This window comes from Panthera uncia, assembly GCF_023721935.1.
Source record: "Panthera uncia isolate 11264 chromosome C1 unlocalized genomic scaffold, Puncia_PCG_1.0 HiC_scaffold_4, whole genome shotgun sequence".
Taxonomy (NCBI): Eukaryota; Metazoa; Chordata; class Mammalia; order Carnivora; family Felidae; genus Panthera; species Panthera uncia.
The window spans coordinates 10,008,270-10,028,756 of record NW_026057585.1 but is presented as its reverse complement, the minus strand read 5'-3'; the positions used below and the strand labels follow the sequence as shown (position 1 = coordinate 10,028,756).

Genomic DNA, 20,487 nt, shown 5'->3' with positions numbered 1-20,487 from the left:
CCATTGTTTATAGCAGTGCTGTCGACAATAGCCAAAGTATAAAAAGAGCCCAAATGTCCATCGACTGATGACTGGATGAAGAAGATGTGATGTGTGTGTGTGTGTGTGCGCGCGCGCACACACGCGTGTCTACACACACACATTGGAATATTACTTGGCAATCAAAAAGAATGAATACTTGCGATTTGCAACAATGTGGTTGGAACTAGAGGGTGTTATGCCAAGCAAAATAAGTCAGAGAAAGACTAATATGACTTCACTCATATGTGGAATTTAAGAAACAAAATAGATGAACATAGGGAAGGGAAGCAAAAATAAGATAAAAACAAGAGGGAGACAAACCATGAGAGACTCTTAAATATGGAGAACAACCTGAGGGTTGCTGGTGGCGTGTTGGGTGGGGGGGATGGGTTAAATGGGCTAGGGGCATTAAGGAGTACGCTTGTTGGGATTAGCTCTGGGTGATGTGTTAAGTCATGAATCACTAAGTTCTATTCCTGAAATTGTTATTACACTATATGTTAACTAACTTGGATTTCAATTTAAAAAAAAAAAGCAAAACAAATGTATTAAATAGAAATAAAAGCATCCATAACTTCCTTTACCCCTTTTATCCTTCCTTCCTGTGTTACAAATAGGAATTTATTTTATAGGAATTTCATCTTGATAGTAAATACAATTTAGTGGTATCTGGGTGTCAGTGAGACTTCAAGGTGATCCTGTAAACTCCAAGAGGGATCATATAAACTCCCAAAATGTCTGTTTTGTTCATGTTTGCTTAGCGTGTTGCCTGGCAAATGGTGGGTGTCAAATCTTTGTTGACAGGTTTATTATAGGCTCAAGAAAAGGGAAAGAATTGAAAGAATCTCAACAGAGCATCCTCTGGCCACAGATTTTGGTGTATTAGATTTCTGGATGAGTGCAATCATTCTCAGGGCTGACTGTCACTTGGAGAGCTTTTACAAAATACTGTTACTTGAGCCCCACACCCCAGTGATTCTGATTTGATTGGTCTGGGGTGAGACCCTAGCATCAGTATGTTAGGGTCTTTGATGATGCTGCAGCAGTGGTAGAGAAGTACTGAACCATGGGCAGTTGTTGCTTATTGAATGTTAATTGAGATCTGTGCTTAATTCTTTAGAAGTCCTTTATGCTTTGGAGGACACTTACATTTTAATAGGGAATATTGTCCTGCTTATGTTTTAATATATTAAAAATATTTTGCTTTTCTTAATACACAACATATATAGTCTGCACATGGATATTCAAAGAATCCTGATGCTAGAAAATACATTTCCCTCATCTTTGGTCCATGACATTTTATATGGTACATTTTAGGTTTTAAAGGTCCTTAAATACTAATGGAAAACTGGCATTTAGCAGAGAAAACACATCCTATTAAAAGTGTAACAAAAATATTTTTTAAAAAATCTGGAATCTTATGCAGCATTCTTATGCACTATTTTCTTTTCCTTGCCAAAGTAAGTGACTTACCTGGTTTATTCTGTAATATTCCAGTCATCAAAAATGTTAAGATGTTCAGCTCATGCAAATAAAAAATCAATTTAAGTAACTAGATCCCATCTAAATTTTTAATTTTATGTTTGGGACAAAAACCAGAGGAGCAGAATAGTTAATACAAGTTTTACCTTGCTATAAGCCTTTTTTTTATTTTTTTAAAGTGCGTGCATTTTTTTTTTTTTTTTTTACCTTTCTCCTTTCCTTGTCCTTCCCCAGTTTTTCCCCCAGAAAGAACTTATGTCATTTTAACAAACAACTGTAGAAATAACTATCAGAATAACTAATGGTGATTAGCAGTTTTAAAGTTAAATCATAAATAGTGCAACATCAGTGAAGTGTGGCATAAATAAATGTGTAACAATACTTCTTAGCTTTGGGTTTCTCTTACATTTTTATTTTTCACACATCTGTTTGCAAAATCACTATTATGTCTTGCTTATATAATCAAAATCTTGTCAGGTTGCTGCAAGAAAAGCATAACCAACCCAGAGCATCGATATGCTTATTTGAGGAGATACTAGACTTTGTGCCAGGTTAAGCTAGGTGGATGTTAAGGAACGATGGATTACATTAATAATGAAAAACCCAGCCAATGCTTGGCTTTGGTTAGACCTTCCTTTTCTATCAATGATGTAAATGATAAGATAACTTGTTTTAATATCCATTCACTCCTAAAAATCTTTATAACACCAATAATGCATAAATAATCTGATATAAAGATGTGAACCCAGTTGATACCCAGAAAATGCTTACTAATGATGATGGAAAATGCATAGCTTTCTATATATTTTCATGTCTAAGCAACAGCATTTGTTCTTCAATTGCTGAATTATTATTTTATTAGTATGCAATGGTTTTGTGCTGCTTGCTTAAATTTTACCTGCTCACTGGGTTCTGCAGTGGAGTTTAGTGTTTCATAAATCAGTCCAAAAACTAAGTCTAGTGTGTTTGCATTTTCCACTATCTTTCTGAGGTATATTACTGATTAGGAATACAAGAAAACATCTAGTTTTTGTTTTTTTTTTTCCTTTTGTCCAGTTTGTAATTAGCCTAATTTGGTCAATTTAGGGTGTTATTCTGAAAAACATTCTGTAGGAAGAATTCTAATTTCTTAGAAGAGTAACAATTAAAATCTTTCCTAGTTACATTCTTGGTTGAAGATAGATTTTTTTTAAAAAAAATTATTAATGTTTTTATTTTATTTTTGAGAGAGAGAGAGAGCACGTGGGAGAGGGGCAGAGAGAGAGGGAGACACAGAATAAGCGGGTTTAAGGCTCCACATTGTTAGCACAGAGCTTGACTTGGGGCTCAAACTCAACTGTGAGATCATGACCTGAGCCGAAGTCGTACACTTAACTGACTGAGCCACCCAGGCACCGCGGTTGAAGATAGATTTTGTGAGTTTAATTTTAGACAATATTTTCCCACAGTAAACTGTTAAAGCATATAAAGTGGAAAAATAACAGTTCCTTTGTCCCACCTAAGGAAAACCCACTGTCAACTGTTTCTTGGGTATACTTCTCAAAGTTCTACGCATATATATATCTTTTTTCTTTTTTTTTTTAAATGTGTGCACATATGTATGCACACACATGAAGGAAGCCATATAGTGTACCATGCATAAATAAATGTGTTATTGCTGCAGAAATATCTGTTGTATGGAACTTTCATAAGTTATTTTAGTGATCCCATTTTGATAAATATTTAGGTTTCTTTTTATTTTATGATTTTGCTTTTCTAATAAGTTCCTGGTAGATATCTCTTCATAATTATGTGTCTATATATAGAATAGATCCAAAGATCACTGGGTTATTCTAAAACATCAAATCTTGTGATATAGGTATGTATTTCAATAATTTGACCAAACCTTTGGTGGACTGCCTTGTTATTGGAATCTTTCTCATAAAATTTGAGTTAGGTGCCTGGGTGGTTCAGTGTCCGACTTTGGCTCAGGTCATGATCTCACGGTTCCTGAGTTCAAACCCCACATCAGGCTCTATGCTGACAGCTCAGATCCTGGAACCTGCTTTGGAATCTGTGTCTCCCTCTCTCTCTGCCCCCCCCTGCTCATGCTCTCTCTCTCTCTCAAAAATAAACATTTAAAAAAAAGTTTAAAATTGGAGCTCATAAGCAATATTTAGTTTACTACTTTTAAGTTAATGTAGGGGAGTAGTTCCAATTAATTAATTGGCTTGGTAAGTGGATTATATCTGTGTATAAAATACATAAATACTCAGAAAAAGTGATAATGCTGGACCATCCAGTAGTAGCTTACTATATACATGCTCATTTGTCTTCTAAGCATTTTATATATATAATTTTTTTTTAAAATCTGAGCAGTTGGGTGAGTTTGGTACAGTTAAATGTAGAAGAGACTGAAGATTAGACAGGTTGAATTTTTCTGCCTTGCCCAGGGGCCCAGAACTGGGCACATGGAAACTCTATTCCTAAGTGTAACTGTAGAATTCATATTTCCTGGTTTTTTGTTGTATTCCTTCCAATGGGTGCTTGCTTCGGTAGCACATATACTAAAATTGTATTCCTTCCAGTGAAGCGACATTTTCAGTCATTAAGAATCCAGCAAAAGATAATGGAAGAAAACAAAACATGCCTCTGATTCTTGAAATGAATGCTGCCATCTTCTTACCACCTCCAACTTTTTGGATTCATATACATTATATTACGAATAAGTGATGTAAGTGAAGGATAGACTATTTAATTTGGAATTGCATTATGCTTCATGCTATAATAAAATCTCATTTATGCTAAAGATAATTTACCCAACATCTCTAGCCATCTCTGGTTCAACCAAAAAACCAAAATGCTTCCAGGAAGCATTTCTTCATAAACGGAGCTGCTCAGACTCTCACTCGGATCTCATTTACTCCCATTTCAGATAGTTCTAACATGCATTGGGGTTTCCTACCTATGACAGTTGATTAGAAGCAATGAATTAGAAAAACCACAGGTAGCACCGTTACAGACAAGAAAGCCGACAGTTCCAAGAAGGAATAGCTTTTGGTGTAACGCTGGTAGTAGTAGAAGAAAAACCTACAAGCAGACAGAATTTTAAGAGTTGTTTTGGAATCCTTGTCTTTCGTATACTCCAGGAGTACTCAAGGCCATCAACTTGTTTAAAACCAGTATGGTGATTGATTGTAATGTCAATCCTGAGTATTATTTTTAAAAATAAATTATGCTAGATATACTTTAATTAACAAGACAGTGATTTCCATTCACAAAAGGGCAAATTTTGCTGGATAAAATCCGTGTAGCATTGTCATACCCAAACTAGTGGATATGATGTATCCTTTTAATTTCAGTGAAGGGCCCTTTTCACTTTTAAAGCATTGTTGTTGCTGAAGTTCACAGCATAGCCTATTAGTGCTGCAGATTCTCAAAAACAAAAAAGATTGATGATGACTCAGAAGTGTACACATGTGACTGGGCAGAAGAGAACCTGTGCATCTCTGATGCTGCAGGATTTTTTTGCAATTGCCTTGCAGACCTTAATTTCCTCCTCAGAGCATTGTGATTGCTCTGTACATTCTATAAATTATTTACACCCTGATGGTACTAAACGACTACATTAATGGCACCTCTGGCTCCACATGATATCAAGAACTTTAATAATTCATCACTTATTACAGCTACATCCCTGTAAATTGGCATGAGTGGGAGCTGAGTTGACAACATTGAGATAAGGCCTTCTGTGAGACCTTTACTCTCCAAACATCGTATCCATAAATATTCAGATATTAGTGGTGTTTAAAAATAAAGGAAAGATAATTGGCTATTACAAAGCTAGACTCTTTAGGTTATATTTATCAAGCATTAGATTACTTCAGGTTCATCTTAGGGATATTCAAAGTGAAAATTTTTGAAAGATACTTCTTCATTTCAGGACTACCACTTAAAAAAAAAAAGCCTAACACTAGCATTAGCTTATTATCCAGACTAAATGGAATTAATGATTGGCCACTGGGAATGATGATGAGAAACTTTAAAAAATCATTCAAATTCATAATCTAGGAGTTTTATATCTGATAATAGAAGTCTTTCAATTTTAGTCTTCAGCTGTTTTGGAGTACTTTATTATTTTTTTTAATTTTTAAAAAGCATTTATTTTTGAGACAGAGACAGAGCTTGAGTGGGGGAGGGCAGAGAGAGAGAGGGAGACACAGAATCCGAAGCAGGGTCCAGGCTCTGAGCTGTCAGCACAGAGCCCGACCTGGGGCTCGAACCCATGAACCGTGAGATCATGACCTGAGCTGAAGTTGGACACATAACCACCTGAACCACCCAAGCGCCCCTGGAGTACTTTACAAAAAGAAATAGGAAAGGCATGGTTATGGAAAGCATGTGTCTATGCATTCCCATATTCACATGTCATGATTAAATTCCAGAGTGAAATTTAGGTATAAAAGAATTTGCCCATTTCCAGGGAAGAGGGGGAAGGGTTAAGTTGATGTTGAATCTATCTTTAGTTCTCCAGTGACTGCACCTGAGTACTATCAATGTTGCTTTCAAAAAAGACAAAAAGGTTGCTAAAGTTGACAGCTTGTAACCCTAGCATTTAGCACAGTGCCTGGCACATGGTACCTGATGAGCAGATCAATCCATATAATTCTAGTCAGACAGCTGGTATTTTGATAACTTAAAGTTATACTGATTCACACTATAGTAGTCCCCCTCCCCCCTTATTCATGGGAGATACATTCCAAGACCCCCAGTGGTTGCCTGAAACTATGGATAGCACTGAACCCTATATATATTACCATGTTTTTTCTTACACATACACACCTATGGTAAAATTTATAAATTAGGCACAGTAAGGCATTAACAGCAATAATAACAAAACAGTTATAACAATATACTATAATAAGAGTTAAATGAATGCAGTCTCTCTCAAAACACTGTGCTGTACTCACCCTTCTTATGATGCTATGGGATGATAAAATGCCTGCATGATGAAATGAAGTGAGGTGAACGATGCAGGCATTTGCAGCATAGTGTTAGGATCATCTGCTTCCAGATCCTGGGTGACTGTGAACACCTGAAGTCACAGAAAGCCACACCGTGGATAAGGGGGTTGGGGGAACTACTGTAGTTGTTTTCAATGCTAGCACTATTTTAGGAGTGTATTGTAGTTCACTGTTAGTGTTTTTAAACTTCCACCTAATGTGGATTTGTCACAGAAGGGGTCCACAGAGCCTCATTATGGGGTTCTGACCTCTGAGGCATATATTCTTTTTTTTTATCCATAATCAAAACTTTATTGAAAAACTGACACCAAAATAGGATATCACTAGTGTATATCTCACAGAATTAAAACACTATTTTGGTAGATTAACTGGAAATACTGAACTGATTAGGCTTTTGGCGATATAACACAAGTTCCGGAGGTTTTGTGGATCATTAGTGTTGCTTTCTTCTAAATGAACACCCTTCTGTGAGTCTGGCCTTTCCTCCTGTTGGCTGGCACAACACAGTTGAACAGCCTACACAAAGAACCACGGTCTGAACATGGCTCAGACATCCATAAAATAGGAGTTTGGGTTTTGAATTAGCTGTTTCTTTTTTCTTTTCCTCCATTGAGGGCCAGTGTTGTAAATCTCTAGCCAAAGAAAGGCATATTAATCCTTTTGCGGGCCCAGGCAATCTGTTCTGCAAGGCAACACCCCTAGCGAGCGCCATGCCAGTGCACTTGTGGCATCTGAGGTGTATATTCTTAAGATAGCATTGTCCTCTAGGGAGGCTCCAGAGTATTTCAGGTATCCTTTGGATTCTTTCAAAAAGCCTTTAGAGGTTGGGGCACCTGGGTGGCCCAGTCGGTTGACTGATCGACTTTGGCTCAGATCATGATCTCACGGTTGGTGGGTTTGAGCCCCGCATCAGGCTCTGTGCTGGCAGCTCGGAGCCTAAAGACTGCTTTGAATTCTGTGTCTCCCTTTCTCTCTGCCCCTCCCTGTCTCGTGCTCGCTCTCTCTCTCTCTCAAAAACAAATAAAACATTAAAAAAAAAATTTAAAAGCCTTTAGAAGTTCTTCAAAAGGATAGAGAAAATTAATCTTTCCCCCATTAGAGACACTGGACAGTTTTCACTGATACTTAATACAAAATAGTTTATGCCATCTGTAAGTTGGGTTAACTCGATTGCTTTAGATTTTTTAAATTATGGTTTCCTTTAAAAGCGATTATCTGGTTGTCATTGACTTCCATGAGAGAACTGCAGGAGATGAATACAGTCAAGAGTTACATTGCCAGAGAGATTAGGGTTTGGGAAGGCCTTGGAAGCACGGGTATGGTTAAAATGAAAGCTCTTGGGGCACTTGGGTGGCTCAGTCGGTTGAGCGTCCGACCTCAGCTCAGGTCGTGATCTCGCGGTCTGTGAGTTAAAGCCCCGTGTCAGGCTCTGTGCTGACATTTTGGAGCCTGGAGCCTGCTTCGGATTCTGTGTCTCCCTCTCTCTCTGCCTCTCCCCTGCTCATTCTCTGCCTCTCTCTCTGTCAAAAATGAATAAACATTAAAAAAAAAATAAAATGAAAGCTCTTAATCTATGAAAGGGAAAAAATTAAATTTCAGCAAGCATGAGATGTGGAACTAAATCACACTGTGCTAGCCTGCTACACAGATGGTACTCGCTCTCTACTTGCCAGACCAACCATGTTGAAGCAGAAAGTGGACTATCTAACTTAAATTAGAAGAGCTGAATTTCTTCTTTAGTTGAAATGCCACAGTAAATATCTTTTGTGTAAAATTCAGTGTTTGTTGTTCAGTCGCAAGTGTGAATTGGATGAAAGTATCCAAATACAAGGTTTTTATGTGGAGCAAATTCCTATTTTTCTCTCACGTTTCCCAGCACACACCTCTAGTCATGAGTGTCCTTGAGCTGATACCTGATGCCAGCCAGTTACCTTGGAATAAAGGTTTTAGAACTGTTGTGGAAAAGTGATGGCTTCATCTAGGCTTAGTTATGTTATGTGTGAATTAAGCTCCTAAGTGAAAGTGGCTGAAACTTTACATATGGACAGACACGGATCTAGCTGTGAACCAATTGTTCTGCTGTGATAGAGACATCATTCAAACCTGCATGCATCTGTCAACTCCCTGTGGTGGCACAGTGAGATAAAGTGATCTGTAATGTTTCTCTAGTGTGTCCCTATTGCTAGCCATATTGTAATGTATAATACATCTCTTGGGCAGACAGCTTGAGTGGGCTGGATTCCACTTCAGCCCTGTAAAGATGCCAGGAAGCATCAAGGTGAATTTTTAAAGCCTATTTAAATATTTAGACTCCTAATTTCAGCGAAATCTCCGCTATATCTAACAAACCACGTGCTAGAAGTGAGATGGAATCTCAAGTTTATGGCTTCCTCACTGATTAGTTGTATGACCTTGGATTGACAAATTATTTATCTGCCTGTTTCTGTCTAGGGCAAGTGAGAATTGTAAAAGGATTTGCCTCATAAGGTTGTTGTGTGGATTTTTAGGCAGTTAATATGTATAAAATACATAGGAGAGTGCCTACCACTTAATAAATGTTAGCCACTGCCACCACTAACAGTCATCGTCATCAACATAATTTAGAGATGAATTTTTATTCCCTGAAGTTAGATTGCTTTTTTTAGGAAGACCGTATCTCTGTCAAGGATATGACCAACCTCAGTTCTCATATAGAAGCTCACTATCTTGTTTGTAAAGTCAGTCTTCTTTTATTTACACCTAAAGTATAATGTAGTATATTATTACATATTATAATATTTATTATGCAAATTATATATTCATATTATGTTACTTTACAGAAAGTATATTTTTTCTTTCAAAAATATATAAAGTATAGTCCATTATAAGAAAGTAGAAGATAATCACTAAAAGGGATGAAGGGACTCTATAATACTGCTGTGGAATGATCTGTCTACAAGATACATTGTTATGTGAAAAAAGTAAGGGCACATTACTGTGTAAATTATTCCACCAGTTTTATAAAATTTTGCTAGTACGTGCATAGAATATTTGACAGGCTGCACAAGAAATGGTATATTTTCATTTGTTGCTGTTGGGGAGGAAAATTGTATGGCCGATGACAGGGTGGGAGACTTACTGTATTTCCTTTTATACTTTTTGATTATTGAACCATGTGAATGTATTCCCTAGTTACTTATTAAAAAACTCATAAAAATGACAGTTGGGCATCCAGCTTTGGCTCAGGTCATGATCTCACGGTTCATGAGTTCGAGCCCCATGTCAGGCTCTGTGCTGACAGCTCAGAGGCTGGAGCCTGCTTCAGATTCTGTGTGTGTGTGTGTGTGTGTGTGTGTGTGTGTGTGTCTCTTTCTGCCCCTCTCCCATTCATACTCTGTCTCTCTAAATAAACTTTAAAAAATAAAATAAATAAAAAGCTCATAAAAGTGAAATGTAAAATAGCTGTTTTGAAATCTAGATATTTATTCATCCCTTAGAACCATTTTTTCTTTTTTTGCGTATTAAAATTCACATTTGATAGGGCTTTTAGATTGTTTTAGTCCCCGCCCCTTGAAGTCTGTTTTCCAACACTAAACTAAGAATGATCTTTTGTCCTCCATTAGGGATTTGAGTCATAATCGGTTGTCTAACTGGAACATCAGCTTGGAGTCTCAAACATTACAAGAAGTGTAAGTTATTTTTATTTGTTTAAATATTTATTAAACTCTTAAATTTGATGGTGAATTATGCATTTGAGGATGTTCAATCCAGAAATGCTATCAAAAAATTGAGGGAAAAAATTTAAAAGACGTTGTTTAAAAACCTAAACTGTTGTCTTTGGCTTTGCTACTATTTCTGACTCTGGACATCGTGCCAGAGGTTGGTGATTAGTTGCAAACTGTGTAGAAATATTATTCTATCTACTTTCTTGGGACCAAAAATAAGATTTTTTTCCCCTCTTCAGAGTAAATATGTTTTGCTTGTTTTTTTGCCAATTTGAGCTAGTGAAACGCTCTATTGTGTAAACTTTTTTATGTCTTGACTTGTCCAAGATGGAGGCATCATGTCTAAAGTAGATTTACGTGAAATACAGTATTTTTTTTTGTTGTCTGTAATGTGGTGGTTAATATAGTTTCATTTTCTTTTTTTAAAATATAATTTATTGACAGATTGGTTTCCATACAACATCCATTGCTCATCCCAACAGGTGCCCTCCTCAATGCCCATCACCCACTTTCCCCTCTCTCCCACCCACATCCACCCTCAGTTTGTTCCTCAGTATCCAAGAGTCTCTTAATGATAGTTTCATTTTCTACTTCACTGAAGTTTTTCCTTTAATATTGAAATGTATTATTATGTATTTTTTGGAGGGAATTTTCTAAAATGATATTACCAGTTTAATTTGTTTCTGACTGGGATAACTTGTTCATGCTGTCATTGTCCTTGCATTCTCTGCTTCCCCGCCCCGTTCACTGGTTCTGATCTGCTGTGCACGGAATAAACAGTTGACAAGCTTATGAGCTGAAAGAATAGGCCCTGAAGAAAGTCCTGAAAACGCGTCAATGGGAAATGCATGAGCTTTATTACATGGACTTTGTAACTTCACCTTGTTTCTTGGAGGCCTTTTACTTCTGGTTTCTTTGTATTCTAGATTATTGAGGTTGTTCAGTGACTGAAAACCAGATTAATGTAACGTGATTATATTAGATGTGTACTAAAACATGGGAGACCATATGTTTAAAGAGCTGCTAGGATCAGATCGTGACATGTCACGTCATCTGTAAAATTAATGAATGATAGGGTCCATATCTCAGTGGGCAGATTCATCCATGGTCCCAAGCAACCCTCTCTAACTGTGAGTAATATCAAGAAACGTGTGTGTGTATTTTAAAAATTTACTTAATTAAAGCTTTTATCTTATAAATAGATGTATAAAAAGATATGGATGGTTTAGTTATTTCTTCTTTAAGGAAGACTGAAATTAGCTGTCAGAAATGTAATTCAAGGATGTTGCTGGGATTAAAAATACTTCATGTGCAAAATATTGGTATCAATCATAGATCTACACCATGAAAAAGCATTTCTTATTAAAATCTTTAGTTTCTCAGCATAATGCATTTAATCTATCTCATTCTGAGTCATAGGCCTTTTTAAATTTGGCACCTATCCTGAAGAATAATTATTAGCCAGAAACCAGAACTCAACAGGCAACATTTCCCTCTCTAAACTTTTAAATCTGTTTTTCCCCCTTGCCTAGGAAAATGAATTATAATGAGCTAACAGAAATCCCATATTTTGGAGAACCAACCTCTAATATTACTCAACTCTCATTGTAAGTAAGATTTCAGATCTTTTAAATTATGAATAGTACAGTTTTAGAATGTTTGTTTTAGGTAGCTTTTTTGTCGATCCTGATTATTTAACATCCTTGTGGTCTGGGGTAGGTCTCTGTCAGTTGCTTCATTACAGTCTTTTTTTTTTTTGTCTTTTTTTTTTTTTCTTTTTTTTTTTTTAATAGAATCCATAATTTAATCCCAGAAATAAATGCAGAGGCGTTTCAGTTTTACCCTGCTCTCGAGAATTTAGATCTCAGTTCAAATATAATATCAGAAATCAAGACATCTTCATTTCCTCGAATGCAGCTTAAATACCTGTAAGTAGATTTATTTTAAAGTGCATGTTTATGTATTGATAGTTATCTTCCCAGAGATGTCTGTTATTTGTTGTGATTTTGATATGCTTATGTGAAACAAACCTAGGGGCAGTTTTTTGAGGTTGTTGTTATTTCTCTTATCAGGAAATATTAAGTATGCAGGTTAATTTTTGAGATTTAATTCTGGATTGTGTTTTACTAAACAGTTTTATAAAAGGTAAATAGCAGTGGTTTGTTAAATAGTGGTTTATCCTATACAATGATAATTAACGTGTGCGATAGTGTTTTACACTTTACAAAGCGTGTTCATACATACCATTTGAACCTAAATGAAGTTGGTATTCTTATTTTGCACTTGCATAAACAAAGCAGTTAAATGATTTGTAAAGTTGTGTATAGTTGCTAAGTGGTAGAGCTGGGTGTCGTCATAGACTTCAGGTAGCTGTCAGGTGGTAGAATGTTCCATTGCACTAAATTTTTTTGTTCTTTTGTTTATTTTAGGAATTTGAGTAATAATAGGATAACCATCTTGGAGGCTGGTTGCTTTGATAATTTATCTAGTTCCTTACTAGTGGTAAAGTTAAACAGGAACAGAATCAGTATGATTCCACCCAAGATCTTCAAGCTACCTCACCTCCAGTTCTTGTGAGTAACTAAACAGATGGGTTTTAAGAAGGTTGTCTTTTCTTTTAAATTATTTTAATTATTATTAGAGCAAATCAGCAAACCAAAGGTCTGACTGTTACACAATTTTTATTAAAGGGAACTTAAAAGAAACAAGATTAAGGTGATAGAAGGTCTGACATTCCAAGGGCTTGACTCCTTAAGGTCTTTGAAGATGCAGCGGAATGGTATTAGCAAACTTAAGGATGGAGCTTTTTTTGGCTTGGATAACATGGAAGAATTGTAAGTACTGTGAACTGGAATAGAATCTTGTTAGGAAAGGAGTCTGACTGGGACTTGTCAGTGCCCAATGACTAAGATCGTTGCTTTAATTACACCCAGGTACATTAGTTCTTTCTCGCTTCTCTGATGTGAAGTAAGTATACACAGAGCTCTTTAAGCTTCGTTGTTGTTGTTTTTAGTATTTATTTTTGGGAGACAGAGAGAGTCCAAGCAGGGGAGGGACAGAGAGAGAGGGAGACACAGAATCTGAAGCAGGCTCCAGGCTCCGAGCTGTCAGCACAGAGCCCGGTGCAGGGCTCGAACCCACGAAGGGTGGGATCATGACCTGAGCCAAAGTCAGATGCTTAACTGACTGAGCCACTCGGGCGCCCCCTTTAAGCTTTGTTATATAGAACTGGTATTTTTTTCGTCATTCTTACAAGCATTTTGTCTAACAAGTTTTTATTTTCTTAATGTTGGGGCCAATGAAAATTACCAGAATTTACCTCAAACAGGTATATCAAACCCCTTAGTGGGTTGATTTTATAGATTTGGTATTTTAGACAGTCTTACTACCTCCTAGCGATAAATCTTAAGTAAAATCTAAATATTTACCAAGTAGAATTGGTTGGCTTACTTGGGTTTAGCAAAAATAGAGGCCTCACGGAGCAGGACCTCTTGAAGAGTTTTGGAATCTTCTCATTGCAGTGTCTTGTTCTGAACCATATTTTCTCCTTTCTTTCTCTAATTCTGCAGAGAACTAGAGCATAATAACCTTACAGAAGTGAACAAGGGGTGGTTGTATGGCTTGCGAATGTTACAACAGCTCTATGTGAGCCAGAATGCTGTTGAGAGAATCAGCCCTGACGCATGGGAGTTCTGCCAAAGACTGTCTGAACTGTGAGTGCTGGATGGCATTTGGCTGGAGGCTGTGAGACTAGAGTAGGTTGGGATAAGTCACTCCCATGGCCAATAATGAGATGGAACATCCTGCTTTATTAGAAGTTTGTTGAAAGCTCTAAATTTATCATGTAAATAGAATGAGAATAGGAAAATTGAATTAAAATACAATGAATTCCTTACCTTCCATGTTTCTGGTTTTTAGTGATTTGTCCTATAACCAGTTGACCCGCCTGGATGAATCTGCCTTTGTGGGTCTGAGCTTACTGGAGAAACTGAATTTAGGGGACAACAGAGTCACTCACATTGCTGATGGTGTATTTAGGTTTCTTTCCAATCTTCAGACACTGTAAGTACATCTGTCTTTTCTTTTTTTCCAGTTTTTATAAAACAGTAAAGCAAATTAAAATAACTAATCATAAGCTGCACATTTATGTTTATGTTAACATTTTGCAGTTCTTCTATCTTAGACTTAGGAGCAAGACAGTCTTATTTGTCTCTGTCCTCACACATAAATCTTACTTGTCTCTAGCCAGTTCAGTTTGTACTTTAATTTCGAATTTAATCAACTGAACAACGGAGCATCTCTTGTTTCAGTTACCACGGAATAAAACACGGTTGCTAGTCAAGAATGCACATTTTCTTGTTCCTCCGACCTTGAACTACTTTCAAAACTGCTACTCGTTCAGAAGGATGCAGGCTGTGTAGTGGGAACAGCTATGGCAGGAACCCTGTTCAGTGCTGCTAATTTCCTGTATGACTTTGGACAAAAAACCTTAAATTTATCAATGAGCTCATGTGTGCTAGGTGCTTTCAGAATAACAGGATATTATTGCTCTTTTCCATATTAGGAGGCTGAGGTTCAGAGAGGTTAAAATGATTTGCTTAAAGTTATACAACTTGTGTTCCCAAGTGGTCTTTCATCCAAGTACTAAGCAGGCCTGACCCTGCTTAGTTTCAGACACCAGACAGAATCAGGTGCGTTCAGGGGAAAGTCACACAGCTTGTCAATGAGCCAGGTCTGTTTGACACTGGCTTTTTACCATACTGCCTGAAAAACAAAATCACTTAACCTTCTGTGAGTGTCATTTTCTTTTTGTCTTCCTCCAGTGGAGGAGGGGCATAGGAGTAAGTGGTTGCTATAGGCAATTTCCACTCTAAAATTCTGGGTTTCTGTAAGTTGGATGTTTTACTCTGTCATGAAATGTAATTGAAAGAAGAGGTATTTTAACGAAATACAGTGATTTCAAACAGAGCAGAATAAGAGAAAAAGGCTAATTAGTAGAATTTGTAGATTGTAAAGTTCCTGAATAGGGGACTTTTTGGTCATCATATTCAGGGTTGATAAATGGTCTCAGAAAAGAGGCAGGCTCCCAAATTGGAGACCTAGCCATCAGCGAGAAAGTTAGCATGATAGTTTTGTGAAGGTGTGTATATACCTGCACAAGTTTATTGGAATTTTTTTTTTTTTTTTTAGCTTAATGAGGTATTTTTTCCTTCAGATTTGGCCCTGGAAAGTTAAAAGTGATTTTTTGTTGTTGTTCTTTTTTCTACATTATTAGAGGTGAACCTAGACCAGCTTAAACCCAGGAACTTAGATGCAGCTGCAGCCTTTTGGCATTTCAAAGACTGGCAGTCAGGTTCTTTCAGTACCACAGATTATTACTTTTAATATTAAAGTTTAGGAAAATAATTGCAGAAGTAAATGATTGTCTAATGCCACAGAGACGGTTAAGGCAGAATTAGAATAAGATCTGAGAAATTTTGGCTTTAGATCAATACTCCTGCTGGAGTACTTACTGATTTTGGCCAGTGAGTTGTATTTATGCTGTGCTATGGAGGAAAGTCTTGAAGAGTTGAGTCGTCAGTTGTTTCAGTGTTTATCGCTTAGTAAAATAAAATGAACCCGTTAGCTTTCACTTTAAGTAAAGATATAGCTAAATAGGAAGCGTGATCTCCTATCTCCTGTTACTCACACAACTTTAAATGTCTCATTAAGAAAAGAGCTTTGTGTTTATTATGAGATGACTTAAGGAAGCAAAAGCGATTATCTATAACTGGTACTTCTTCCAGCGGGGCATCGTGTAGTACAATTGCATTTCTTCTGAGGACGCAACAGTGGATTTTAAAAGATCCATACTTTTCCTTTTAAAAATAACAGTGATCACTCTAGCGCATGGGTGTATCAGTGTCGCTTCCCAGAGGGCATGTTTAATTGCTGTCAAGCTATGAAGCTCTCTACTGACATAATTCTTTGTCAGCCATTTTAGGTTTAAGGGCCTGCGGGAAGGATTGGGTCACCCAGAAATCCCATTAGTCTAAAATCACATTTGTAAGGCATATCCCCTGCATCTTGAAATCCTCCTGCTTTTTGCAGGACCCGGACTATAATTTTACATATGCTAACACAATCAGGGGCTGTTAGCTGGGAAGATTAATACTCTTACCAGGTTGCTTAATTTATTTATCAAGGCCAGCTTAATTCTTTGCTTATGAGAATCAGTTCTTGCTTGCTTATTGCAGACATTCTTTAAAAACTGTAGTCAAATCTTTGTCGTAAATAACTGTTAAAATAAGGATGAAAATTAGCATCGCCATGCCAGGATGATGCCCGGTGCTATAATGGTCATGTTAACTAACCTAATCTGTCTTTCCCTAACATTTTTGTAGAAACTTAAGAAACAATGAAATTTCATGGGCCATAGAAGATGCTAGTGAAGCATTTGCAGGACTCACAAGTCTCACTAAATTGTATGTATTTATACTATTTATGTATGTTTACAAAGGTGTGTTTTTAAGAAGCAGTTGTATATGTGATTGGATTGTCTTTTTGCTGTGTCTGGAAAGTCAGCCTTTTGACTCATCCACTAAAGGAAGAAACTGTTGTTTATCAAGTTTTTTGTTTATCAGTGGTTTTAAATTTTATTTATTTAGTGGCAAGACACTTTTTTTTTTAAGTTTATTTATTTTAGCGAGAGCATGCATGTGCATGCATGAGCTGGAGGAGGGGGCAGAGAGAGAGAGGGAGAGAGGATCCCAGGCAGGCTCCCACACTGTCAGCCCAGAGCCCAGTGCAGAGCTCAAACCCATGAACTGTGAGATCTTGACCTGGGCCAAAATCAAGAGTCGGACACTCAACTGATTGAGCCACCCAGGTGCTCCTTGGTGGGACACTTTCTACTGAAAGAGCTTTCTTATGGGCACTCAAAGAGAAGTTATTCATGGAACTAGAATTGTTCTTCCAGAGTTGAACCAGTATTCTTCTTCTTCTTTTATTTTTTTTAAATATTTATTTTTGAGAGAGGGAGAGAGACAGAAGGAAGAGGCAGAGAGGGGGGAGACAGAGGATCTGAAGTAGGCTCTGCACTGACAGCCGTGAGCCTGATGTGGGGCTTGAACTCATGAACCGTAAGATCATGACCTGAGCACAAGTCGGATGCTTAACCGACTGAGCCACCCAGGCACCCCTATATTCTTAATCGTAAGAGATTTATGGGTAATTTATCTAGCGAGAGAGGAATTCTCTCAAGAGAATTCAGGATTTTAGATCTTCTCTCCTGAGAATTTCTCCAAGGCTTTACACTTGTCTGAATTTCTTTGACCTGATCTTTTGCTAAGAAGGGAGAAACTGGGACTATAATCCAGTTTATTATAGGAAAACTAGCAGCCCATCAGTGGTCCAGATGGCTGTTCACAGGCACCTCGTTGAGTTCCAACCTATTAATAGAAGCCTTCATTCTGTGTTTTGCATTGGTTGGTAATAAAGGTTTACAATTTTCTTAAAAATGTATGTTAAACTTATTTTCACTTTTTATAGGTAAATGTTTGCTTTAATGAATTAAATTTTGCTTCGTGGAGGCTTTATTAGAAAGGTCTGTTTGTATTTCAGAATCTTACAAGGAAATCAAATTAAGTCAATTACAAAGAAAGCATTCATTGGTCTTGAATCCCTTGAGCATCTGTAAGTATTTTGCATCCATTTTGCTCCGTATATAAATAATCTTTGCTATTAGCAGAGGTTCTCATGACCATTTAAAGTGTTTATATAACTTAATTGTAGAAATGTGACCGGTAATGTTTCATTTCTCTTCATTTCAGAGATTTGAACAACAATGCTATAATGTCTATCCAAGAAAATGCTTTCTCTCAGACTCGCTTGAAAGAACTGTACGTAACTTCAGTCTTTTTGTCACCAATCATTAGATCATTATCCATGCTTGTTTCTAAACATGATGAATGTGACCTATATGTTTCCAAAAGCACACGATTCAGGCAGGAAAAAAAAAAAAAAGAGAAAGTGTTAATATTCAGTTACTGTAGTGGCTGGATATAATTTTTAAATAACCCAATATTGAAAAGCCCAGAGTTTGTGGCACCAAGACCTTCTGTTTTGCCTGTGCTGCTAATGCTTATAGTTAAAGAGACCTTAGCACTGCTCCTTGTGCTTGTTGTATATCTTCCTGTTCCTTATCCGCCCTGACCTCCCATTTATTTTTGGATTATTGGAAAAATGTGTTCCCAGTCCCCTTAGGGTGGATCACAGTTCAGGTATTAGGTAATTTGTTGCATATAATCTAGCACTTTCAGTATAATGGTCAGAGGGGATGTTTCTGATATGGGTGTTCAAGCTACTAAAATGGTCAAACACTGTTAAATAGTTGTAGTGGAAAAACACACTTTATACCCTTTTTCATTCATGGTTTTTAAAAAAATTATGTTTAGGGTTTTCCCAGGGGGAGGGGCGGTTAGTTGGGCATTGATATTCATTTTAACCTTTGGTGATTTGAATATTCAGCCAATGTTAAGAATCAGTAGACTAAAGCAATTTATCTTGCCTTGCCTGAAAGCTACTCAGAGGAAGGACTGTGGTCCCAAACTGGTACATGATGAGATAAGGCTAGAAGTTCATAGGAAGCATTCAGAAGCTTTTAGAGCAGTTTGACATTACTGTGATACTTTTGTTGAATTTTATAGAAGTATTAATCTACAACAGATGGGAAATTTTAAAAAGTGGTTCTTCATCACAGGTAGTTTGAGATGCACTGGAAGTGTGTGAGTTCAAACTGCCTAGATTTCAAATTCTGCCCCATTCTTTACAGCTATGGGACATTGGGAACATTTAACCTAAAACTCAATTTCCCTTTTGAGAATGGGCCTTGTACCTCTCTTAGAGTTATTTGAGGATAAAATGAGGTAATTTGTTCATTCAAGAAATATGTATTGTCATCTGCTATGTAAGGTACTGTTTTAGGTGGTAAAAACACAGTGGTGAACAAGACAAAGTCTCTGTTCTCATAGCATAGTACGATAAATTCTGGTAAGGAAGTCAAAGAATAAATCAGTAGATACATAATATCTCTCATCAAGTAATAAGAGTTCTGAAGGAAAATAAAGGCGGGTCAGAGTTATGGAGAGTGATGGGGATTGCTATTTTAGTTTTTATTTTTTTTAAATGTTTGTTTATTTTTGAGAGAGAGTACAAGCGGGGGATGGGCAGAGAGAGCCGGAGACAGAATCCAAAATGCTCTCTGTGCTGACAGCAGCAAGCCCAATGTGGGGCTCAAATTCATGAACCACAAGATTATGACCTGAGCCGAGGTCAGACGCTCAACCAACTGAGCCACCCAGGTGCCCCTGGGATTGTTATTTAGATAAAGTAGTGATGGAAGGCCATTTTGAAGATAACAGAATTTGAGTTAGTGAGTGGCAAAGCATTGAATACTAGTTGAAGAGCATTCTGCACAGAGAACAGCAAGTGCAAAGGTCCTGAGGTAGAATCTTGTTTCTTATGCTTGAAGAACAGCAGAGACGCTAGTGTGGTTGGAAGAGAGCGAGAGGAAGAGTGCTTAGGAGATGAGGTCAGAGAGTTAAGCAGGAACCAGACCAAGTAGGGCTCAATGAGTTATGAGAAGTTTGGATTTTTTTTCCTCTAAATGTCTCAGGAAACTTTGGAGGGTTTTGAGAAGATGCTCAGTACAGAGCCTGGCACACAGTAAAAGTTGAATAATATTAATAATAAAAATAAAAATGTTATGGAAATAATCATTAGTTATTTTCTGCCAGACTTTCAGGTGGCTCTTTTTTTTGAGGGGGTGGGGTCTGTTGAGATATTTGAGATCTTTCTCCTAGGCTTAATTTTTAAGGGTACAACCTAGTGCATATATTAGAATTACCTTTTTTTTTGCCCTTGAGAATCTGAGGGCCACCAATGAAGTTTTAACTCTTGTCATGAGAACTCAGTGTAAAATGTAATTTAGACAGTAGGCGAGAGCAAATAGTGTAGTTTCATTCTTTAGTCATTTGGTAGTTTGAGAATTGGTTTGAACAAAATGCTAGTGGAGGAGACTCTAATGTACCTTTTTTACTGAGACATTTTGTTTGCTTTTGGTTGATTTAAATCTAAGTCATATTTACAATACTGTTACATCAACATTTATTAAAATATATCTGTATGCTTCTTGGTATCCTTCAGTGCTTTGCATAAATATTAGGTGGAGATGGGAGAGTTGTATGTAAATTAAAAATATTTTGCATTAAACTTCTGTAGTCATGGTAGAAACATTA

General features: G+C 37.0%; 1 protein-coding gene across 3 annotated transcripts in view; it reads left to right on the top strand.

Moving 5' to 3' along the window:
• The window catches only part of LRIG2 (leucine rich repeats and immunoglobulin like domains 2), a 63,964-nt gene that overhangs the window by 22,063 nt on the left and 21,414 nt on the right, over positions 1–20,487 (top strand). For all 3 annotated transcript variants that reach the window (XM_049618391.1, XM_049618393.1, XM_049618392.1), the window contains 10 exons: positions 10,109–10,174; positions 11,743–11,817; positions 12,004–12,138; positions 12,640–12,783; positions 12,901–13,044; positions 13,780–13,923; positions 14,129–14,272; positions 16,594–16,674; positions 17,813–17,884; positions 18,022–18,090. In XM_049618391.1, coding sequence (XP_049474348.1) covers positions 10,109–10,174; positions 11,743–11,817; positions 12,004–12,138; positions 12,640–12,783; positions 12,901–13,044; positions 13,780–13,923; positions 14,129–14,272; positions 16,594–16,674; positions 17,813–17,884; positions 18,022–18,090 — 1,074 coding nt within the window. The remainder of the gene's footprint in view (positions 1–10,108; positions 10,175–11,742; positions 11,818–12,003; positions 12,139–12,639; positions 12,784–12,900; positions 13,045–13,779; positions 13,924–14,128; positions 14,273–16,593; positions 16,675–17,812; positions 17,885–18,021; positions 18,091–20,487) is intronic.